The 10,027-nt window shown below is 46.9% G+C and overlaps 1 protein-coding gene across 2 annotated transcripts in view; it reads left to right on the forward strand.

Annotated features, from left to right (window-relative positions):
* Positions 1-10,027, forward strand: part of THOC5 (THO complex 5) — a 1,209,707-nt gene that overhangs the window by 415,010 nt on the left and 784,670 nt on the right. For both annotated transcript variants that reach the window (XM_044068466.1, XM_044068467.1), the window contains one exon: positions 3,710-3,787. In XM_044068466.1, the coding sequence (XP_043924401.1) occupies positions 3,710-3,787 (78 nt within the window). The remainder of the gene's footprint in view (positions 1-3,709; positions 3,788-10,027) is intronic.

The raw sequence follows: 10,027 nt of genomic DNA on the forward strand, positions 1-10,027 counted from the left end.
TTTTAACCCCGGACAAACAAAGAATCTTTCTCTTTACTTCCATCAACTATCTCATCAGTCCGGGCTGACTGCAAGGACAGTCCTTCAAGCCTTAGGGTTCATGGCATCTTGTATTCTGGTACTTCCCAATGCCAAACTGCATATGAGGAAGCTACAATGGTATCTCAAAATGTATGGACACAGCACTGCCAGGATTTGGACACTGTCATTCAAATAATACCTTGCATTCAAAAGGAATTTTTGTGGTGGGCTCAGGAATGTCACCTAAACAAGGGACTCTCTGTGACCCGGCCAGAGGCGAGTCAGATTCTAACGACAGATGCCTCAGACACAGCTTGGGGAGCTCATCTGAATGGAAAGTGGATACAAGACAAGTGGCCTGCCAGACTGCAGCATCTACATATCAACATGAAGGAGATGTTAGCAGTCCAGTTTGCATTACTGGCTTTCAAGGATTTACTTCTTCCAGGGCAGGTGTTGATTCTAACAGACAACACAACTGTCATGTGGTACATCAACAAACAAGGGGAACACATTCTTATCCTCTATGCAGGCAAGCAATGATTTTGTGGGAGACTGTTAAGCTTGCAGCTGAATCTTCAAGCAAGGTTTCTGCCAGGAGCACAGAACTCCTTAGCAGATGTGTTAAGCAGGCAAATCATGGATCCCCACAAGTGGAAACTGGATCTTCATGTATTTCAGACATTGACAGTGTCATGGGGAACTCCAGACATAGATCTGTTCGCTTCTCCACTAAACCACCAGCTGCCAAAGTTTTGCACAAAGAGGTTTCATCACACAGCCTGGAAAGTGGATGCTCTTTCTTTCAGTTGGAAAAATCTTCATGTGTATGCCTTTCCACCTCTGCCTCTCCTCCCAAAGGTACTTCTAAAGGTCAGACAAGACAAGCCAAGGATGATTTTAATAGCTCCAGATTGGCCTCGGCAGCACTGGTACCCATTGCTGAGGAGTCTGGTAAGGAAGCCTCCATGGCCCTTACCTTTGATTCCACACCTATTGTCTCAGAAGGACGGGCATCTGCTCAATGTCAAGCTTCACTCTCTTCATCTAACAGCTTGGCATATTCTGTTTTGAACCATAGCAGGTCTCAGCTTCCTCAACAAGTTTTGAATGTGATTATGGAAGCCAGAAGACCTAGTACAAGGAAAGTGTACGCAGAAAATGGAAGAGATTTTTATTTAGGTGTGCAGCAAAGCATTTGGATCTTTGAGCCAAACGTGAGTGTGGCTCTTCAATATCTTACTGAGTTATTGGACAAAGGTTTGTCTTTCTCTTCCATTAAGATTCATGCTGCAGCAATTTCAGCTCACTATGATTGTGACCCACCATTGTTTTCTCATCCTTTGTTCAAGCAATTTCTTAGAGGGCAAAGAATATAAGACCCCACGTAGAGCTCCTACTCCTGCTTGGGACCTCAATTTTGTGTTGGAGAAACTCACTCTACAACCTTTTGAGCCTGCAGCTACTGCTGAATTGAAATATTTGTCATGGAAGACTGCTTTTTTGTTAGCCATTACATCTGCAAGAAGGGTGTCTGAATTGCAGGCCCTTATGGCGGTTGAGCCTTTCCTGATTTTTCATAAGGATAGGGTATCTTTACGTACTAATCCTTCCTTTATGCCTAAAGTGGTTTCTAGTGTGGCTTTAAACCAAACTATTCATTTGCCTACCTTTTATGCAGATCCCCAAAATAAGGGGGAAAAGATTTTGCACACTTTAGATGTACACAGGCAGTTGCGTTATTATTTAAGCAGGACTAAGGATTTTAGGCAGTCTCAGCAGTTGTTTGTTTCTTTTGCTTTGAGTTCTCAGGGCAAGCCTGTGTCAAAACAAACTATTTCTAAGTGGATTGGGTTTTGCATTGCATTTTGTTATTCCCATCATGGCAAGGAGATTCCAGCTGGGATTAGGCCTCATTCCACTAGGGCTACTGCCACTTCAACAGCATTTCTAAGGGGGTGGCAACTAAGGATATTTTGGAGGCAGCTACTTGGAGTTCAGTGCATACTTTCTCTAAGCATTACCACCTTCCTCTCTACTCTAAATCTAGGGCTGGTTTTGCCACGGCTATTTTGCAGGGCATGTTGTCAGCTCCTGCTTCCTTATGATTTGCCAGCCTCCCTTACCTCTGCTTTGGGATTCTACCCAAGTGTTAGGACTGCAGCAATGTGGTATGAAGAACATAGTACAGTTTTGTACCTACCATAAATGTAGATGTTCAAGATCCACATTGCTGCAGTCCAACCTCCCTCCTTCCCTCTGTGTTTAGGGGTGGTTGTGTGGGTGTGGTTATACTCTTGTAAATTTGTATATATTGTATATATATTTGGTGCAGGAGTGTGTGGTGTTTTTTGGTTTTAGCCTTATCTTTTTAGGGTCTTCTGACATCTGGGGCAAGAAAAGACTGAGGATATGACGTCGGCCATGCGCATTTGTACCCTGACGTCCTGACGTCAGACTAATGCGCCTTGACCGACGTCAGCCATATACTTTGGTATTCGGGCCGACTGGGACAGCGGACTACCCAAGTGTTAGGACTGCAGCAATGTGGATCTTCGAACATCTACATTTATGGTAGGTACAAAACTGTACTTTATGGTGAGGTTTACAAAACTTGAAGCATTCATTTTTGTAACTTTCCACTTAGAAATACTATTTTTTTTTGTTTTAAAAAATGTTATGTCTTGATAAGTTATGTTCAGCAATTTATGCCTAGTATTTTTTATAGTCATGCCTCACACCCTTGCCTTTCATACCTGCATAAGTAACTGGATTTGCTAGGCCTTGAGTGGGAATGCTGTGGGAATTTGGTCTTTAAAAGCACTTCACACCATTCCCTCTCATAAACAGATATGTTCTCACAGTGCCTTATTTCTGAACTTGGTGATACATTCCTAAAATTAAACCAAGTATAGTTAGGTAGTTGATTTTTAATAGTAAACCAGTGAAACTGTGTCAGCATCTACTGTATGTGCTGGTGATTATAATTTTAATTGGATCAGAGTGCCAGAGATTGCAACCATACATCTCAACTGTACAGATTTTCACAGAATGTCCAGATTTTGGTTTCATGGTTTTGGTCTATTTTTCATAAAACTGTGATTTTCTGGCAAAACATTGCCAAGTCATTAAAGATTGAAGTATGACAGTAATGACAGACATTTGAGTTTCTGATTTTATACCCTTCAAAAAATTCTTGCTATCACAAAACACATTATTCTATCAGTTTTCTAAGTTTCTAAGAGGAATATATACAAATTGTACCTGTTTTGGGCCCCCCCCATTATTTATAGCTTCGTCCAGACTTCTTACCCTAAGAGGTTGACAGGTATGTCTGCAACATAATTAGTCTAACAGGAGATGTAGGTTACCTGGTGCTTCAAGAGTTAAGTGGAGTTTGGAGTTATTGTTTTTAGATCGTCTCTAACAATGCCTATAATGTGTTGTGTTGAATTTTTAGGATGGTAGTGAAATGGTACTAAAACCAACTTTTCCTTCTGAAGATCAGGTCCTGCTTTTACGTTGTATAAGTTAACTGTGGCAGATGTTATAGCTCCATTGTCATCAGGGATTGCAGTTTACCCTATCCCTGGACACTCCAGGGACAGTATTTGTTGTAGACGTTTGGGGTTTGGTGGATTAAAATTTCTTGGAGACTAATAGTGCCTTTCTTCATTTTCTTTAATAGATAAGAAGCTTTCTGTGTCGATTGAAGGAAAAGTGGAAGAAGCAAAAGCCCTTTTCAAACGCCCAGAAGAATCTCAAGGTAAGTTAGCATTTTGTCATCTGTTTGCACCTTAAGAAGAAATGAAGTCATTTTTGGTGAGTGTAGAAGGGGAACGTAGTTTTTACGTGACAAGTGTACAGTGCAATGTCTCTTTTTTTAGGGAAGAAACTGTAGTTTTCAGTGCCTTTTGACCTAATAGCAACCAGTGTTGGTTAGCAGGCCAGTTGTAAGCTGTAACATTTTCTGCAGCAATGATGGTAACACCTGTGTCATGCCGTTGATTCCTTTGTGCCAGTTTGAGTTCTCCATATAAGTAAAGGACAGCTCACATCCATATACATTTCTTCTCAGTGGTTTGAACTAGAGACAAACCTCTTGTATCTCCTGCTTGTCAGCTCACCATACTCATGTGTCACCATAGTACAGCACTAAACCTACATGGTAACTCACCAAGACACTTGACTCTCATCAGAATACTCACACCTCACCTGCTAGGTTTATAACAACAGATAAGAGCCTCCTAAGCTGTATTCCTAAGCCCTTAAGGCTGTCTGAGCATGCTACCATGTATGATTATGTCCTAGTCATAGTACACTCTACAGTCAGACATGCTGATGAACCACTTAGTAGGTGGAGCTCAGATAAGGTAATGGGAAATTATTGCTCTGAAGTGCCAGAATCTGTGATGTCTCTATGGCATTCATATCACTTCACCTCCAGTATGTATGCCACATGGTCATTGCTCATGTGGGAGAAAATGACCTTAGACATTCCACCATAGAAGATATGCAGAGGGACATGTTTGGGCCTCTCGGTATGTTTTTGTGGTTGGAAAGAAATAGTGTCTTGAAATCACTTTGATGAAACTGACTTTAAAAGTTAGATGTTATGTGATCCTATCTCGCCTACATTCTGTACTGATGGGTTCGGAGCTGATCCTCGGCTCCGACTCGGCACGCTATGCTATAGAGCGAAGCCTCTTATTGGCTGAGCTATTCTATATCCCAGGATGCACCACCACCACTTCCCCAGATCTCGTTTGCCGCTTACAAGCTAGGACGTGGTCTCGAACTTGGCGGAGCTAAGTGCTTTTTTTCTGAAAGTTTTTCTGTCAGGAAATTCTTTAATCTTTACCCAAAAGCTGTTTTAACAGCTATCGTTGTGTATAAGTGTGTTTTTGAGTATTTTTTGTGGTAATTTTGTGTGACTGAACAGGGAAAGGTTTCCGTTTAAGTTAGAGGGGCCTTCCCCTATTTCCTTCGTGAGTCTTCTTGTATTTTGGAGAGGTCAAGTACCTGTTTGAGTTAGAGGGTTCTTGGCCCTCCTTTTTGGTGTATTTGTAGTTGTATTTGTTATTTGGGCTTTCGCCTCGCGTTTAAAAAAAAAAAAAAAAGTTTTTTTATTGTTGTTAAAATCTTTTACTAAGTGACATACATTGTGTTTTTCACTGATAGTGAGTAGTCTACAGGCATTATGTCTAAGGAGCATAGACCCTCAGGATTTAAGAAGTGCACGAGATGCAACTATAAAATGTCCATCACCGATGATCACTCCTTATGCGTGTACTGTTTAGGTGCCAAACACCTTCAGGAGTCTTGCAGCGTGTGTCACGCTTTTTCCTCTAGGGTCCTCCAAGAGAGGAAGAATAAATTGATCTTAAAAGGGCTTATTAAACCCTCCTTCGAGGAGGCCTTATCTTCCTCTTCCTCTCCAGCTAAGAAAGAAATCGGCTCCGACCAGCCCGTCGGAACCGACCACTAAGAAATCTAGGCAGGCTTCTCCATCGGCTCCACAGACTTCGGAGCCGAGGGCGGAACGGTCTCCCTCGATGCCTCCAGTCTCGACTCCTCTGGTTTCGGAGCCGATGGCTGGGGCTTCGAGAGGCGGTCACCTTCATCGGCTCCACTGATTTTGGAGCCGATGAGGGTTGCCGGCTCAGACTCTTCCCTTCAGCGAAGCCTCGGCACCGAGGGAAATTATGGAATCTCCTCGGCACCGATACTGGTCGAGTCTATTCGAGCCGGTCCCCAGTCCTTCGGAGCTGATGGAGAAGTCGGTTCGGACCCGGTCGGTCTCCTCCCGATCTTCCAAGTTGTCAGATTCGGACATCGACAGGGTGCTCCTAAGACTGTTTCAGTCTCCTGTATTCCAGAAATTAGTTTCGCTCCAGCCCATTCGGCTTCGGATCCGATGGCCCACCCTGTAGTTCTGGTTCCTCCTCCAACAGCCTCGGCACCATTGGAGCCGGTGCTGGTGGAGCCGATGGAGGTTTTCGGGTCGGGTCCCACCCTTACTCCAACCCCGGCTCGAGTCGGAGTTCGCACACGGACCTCCTCGGCCCCGGGGATGCTTCAGGACCGATGTTTTCGGTTCCGAGCCTTCATCTCAAAAGGCCGGCTGCGGGGTACCATCTACTGTTGTGGCCACGGGGGTTGGACCTTCCCAGGACTCTGGCGGTCCGGCCTTCAGGGCCATGAGGAGTGCTTTGGCCAAATCTTCTTTGGCTACCTCCACGGTCTCACCGGTACCTTCACTACGCACGGAGACTGGGTTTTTGGTAGTCCCCCTGTCACTAGACAGCGGAGCCCTGGGGCCTGAGGTCACCCCCAGTGGGGGTTCCCCCCCTCCTGGAGGTCCCTCTGAAGCTTCTTCGGAGGAACCCCCAAGGAAAAGACTGTGCAAGAGGAAGCACGTCGACTCCCCCGATGAGTCTCTCACGTCGGACACCGATCTTGATGATGCGGAGGGGTCCCCTAAGTCGTCCTCAGATGATGTCTCCTTTGCAGACATCTTGGAAGCCCTCAAACAATGAGGCAGCTGGCATTCCAAACCCCCTTCCGCTGACGAGTCGGTGTTCCTCAAGGCCTTCGGGGCTCAGCCCTCCGCCTCCTGGGTGTCTCTGCCCTTCGACGAGCTCCTAGATTTGATCTGTCGAAGGGCGTGGGAACATCCAGACTCTGTGGAACCGGTGCCTGCTCGCCCAAATAAATTCTTATCAGCACCCCCAGAGAAGGAGTTTCTGACCAAAGGTGTGGCTGTAGATGCCCTGGTGGTGGCATCTGCTACCCAACAAGATGTAGCAGAGGCTTCGACGTCTGTCCATCCTCCTAATAAGGAGTCTAGGAGCATGGACTGCACGGAAGTGCACCCTCAGTTCAGCGGCCTTTACTTTAAGGACCCTGAACTATTTGACGCACATCACTAGATTTCAGAGGGATCTGATCAAGGAGCTTTCAGATACCCTCTTGGGTAACCTACCTGAGCAGCTGGCCCAGACGGTTGGCTCTCAGTTGGCTACTCTGTCATCAATATCAAACTCGTCCATGAGGCTCATTTCGTATGCAGCCGAGGGGGCGAGTATAGCGGCGGGTACGGGTGTTGCTCTACGGAGGCAAGCCTGGCTCCGCCTGTGTCATTTTGCGGAAGCCTTTAAGACTTCCTTTGCCGACGCTCCCTTTGATGGGTCCTCTTTGTTTAGACCCAAGGTAAAGGACACATTGACCCGCTGTGAGCAAGAAGGTAAGACTTTGACTGCCGTAGGGACACGGTTTTCCACTCCCTTTCGGCCTTACCCCAAGGCTAAAAGAGGAGGGAAGATGTGGTTCCGTAAATCACAGAAGTCTTATCCCTCGCAGCAGGACGATCCCCCTTCTAGAGGCAGAGGAGGGGGAAATTTTTCTGGAAGACGCCGTCCCAGAGGTGGCAGAGGCCCCTGCAACACTGGAGACCGCGAGTCCTTTCGTGGCTCTTCAGCCTTCCACAATCCCTGAAGGATTGCCCGACTGTGCAGCTCCGGAGCCAGTCGGGGGTCGTTTTTCGAGGCACCTAAAAGCCTGGGAGGGTATCACTCAGGACCGATGGGTGCTTTGAATCATCGCCGGAGGTTACGCTATCCCTTTTCACACCCTCCCGTCCAGGAAAATCCCGGACCCGCCACCCAGTCAACGGGAAATCGCAGCCTTCGAAATCTCAAAGCTGCTTCAAAAAGGAGTCATCCAACCGGTCCCCGCAGACCAGATCGGATTAGGGACTTACTCAAGATTCTTTTTGGTGCCAAAAAAGACCGGGGACTTGAGGCCCATTTTGGATCTCAGCAAACTAAATCGTTCAGTCAGGAAGTCCAAGTTCCGAATGGTCACCTTACAATCCATTCTCCCACTGCTGGAGAAAGGTGTTTGGATGTGCTCCATAGATCTCAAGGACGCCTATTATCACATCCTGATAGATCAGGCGTCCAGGAGACATTTACGCTTCAGCCTAGGAGACAGTCATTTTCAGTTCTGCGCACTGCCCTTTGGTCTCACCACAGCCCCCAGGGTGTTCACCAAATGTTTGGCGGTCGTGACTGCTCACCTGAGGAGTCTAGGATTCCAGGTGTTTCCGTATCTAGACGACTGGCTCCTGACTGCCACCTCCAGGCGTCTACTATTGCAGAACCTACAAGCCACCATATCACTAGGCACTTCCCTTGGAATCACCTTCAATTGGCCAAAGTCTGTGTTGCTGCCATCTCAGCGCATAAGGTTTATCGGAGTAGAGATAGACTCAAACCAAATGCGGGTCTATCTTCCTACAGAAAGGATACAGACTATACAGGCTCAAGTCCGGGCCTTACTTCTCAAATCCAAAGCCCCAGCCAGGATGGTCATGCAGTTATTAGGCTCCATGTCGGCCACTGTTCTCCTAGTCCCCTTAGCAAGATTGCATATGAGAATTCTCCAGTGGCTCCTATCGACCCAGTGGTCTTTTCAGGATCTCCCTCTCAGTCATCTCATACGGATCATGGAAACCTGCAAACGGGACCTCCGCTGGTGGCTGGTGTCCTCCAATCTGGATCAGGGACGACCCTTTGTTCCACCTCCTCCTACGGCCACATTGACGACGGACGCCTCCCAGACGGGGTGGGGGGGGCATTACCTGGGCAGGTCAGTCCAAGGCAATTGGCATCCCGATGAGAGTCTCCTCCACATCAACATTCTAGAAATGAGGGCGGTGCTTCTATCTCTACAAGCCCTCCACGATTACCTCCTTCAGGGCGTTATCGCCATTCAGTCCGACAACATGTCAGTAGTCTGGTATCTGAACAAACAGGGAGGGACCAGATCCTACCCCCTTTGCAGAGAGGCCATGAGAGTTTGGGAATGGGCAGTGGCGACCAGACGTTTTCTGGTAGTGAATCATATCCCTGGGAAATCCAGTGTGATAGCCGACAGACTAAGCAGAACTATTCTCTCTCTTCACGAGTGGTCTCTGAACGATGCAGTGGCAACTCAGATCTTCAGCAGATGGGGAACTCCTTGTTGCGACCTTTTCGCAACCCCGCTGAATGCGAAGTGCAGAAAATTCTTCTCTCTCACTCCAGCTCCGGGGGAGATTCCCAGGGACGCCCTAGCCCATCCTTGGCCCACCGGCTTGCTTTACGCCTTCCTCCGGTTCCCTCCTTCCCAGAGTGATCCAAAAGGCGACTCACTCAGGGAGCAAAATGATTCTAGTTGCCCCTTACTGGCCACGCCAGGTATGGTTTCCCTATCTTCGGAAGTATGCTCTGGACAGTCCATGGTTCCTGGACCAGATCCCGGACCTATTAATTCATCAGTCGGGACAACTCCACCAGTCCCTTCACTCTTTGAAGTTAACAGCTTGGCTCCTCCTCTTCCGACTATAGTCAGAAATCATACCTTAGACCCGGAAGTCGTACATATATTATCCTCGGCCCACAAGTCTGCCACTAGGAAATTGTATACTAGCAAATGGAAGAGATTTGCTATTTGGGCTCAACTCCGGGGTCGAGATCCCATCACTGTCCCGGTGTCAGAAGTTCTGAAATTTCTAACTTCCCTATTCAATCAAGGTTCTTCAGTCTCTACCATCAAGGTCCAATTGGCGGCTATTTCCAATTTTCATGAATCTACAAACCCACCTTTGATGAGCAACAGATTGTGTAAAACCTTCATAAAAGGTACCTGGCTTTTACGACCTCCGATTTCTCATTCTGCTCCTCCGTGGGATCTCGATGTGGTATTACATGCCTTAACCTCCTCCCCTTTCGAACCGGCAGCAACCTGTGATCTGAAATTTCTTTCTTGGAAAACTGCCTTTCTGGTCGCAATTACTTCAGCCAGAAGGGTTTCAGAGCTTCAAGCTCTATCTGTCAAACCACCGTACCTGGTTTTTCACAAAGATAGAGTATCCCTCAGGCCTAACCCATCCTTTGTCCCTAAAGTTTGTTCCAGTTTTTGCCTACAACAGTCATTAAAACTGCCAGTTTTCTTCCCAAAG

The sequence above is a fragment of the Protopterus annectens genome, chromosome 4.part0 (genome assembly GCF_019279795.1).
Source record: "Protopterus annectens isolate FY-2018-M chromosome 4.part0, PAN1.0, whole genome shotgun sequence".
NCBI classification, from domain to species: Eukaryota; Metazoa; Chordata; order Ceratodontiformes; family Protopteridae; genus Protopterus; species Protopterus annectens.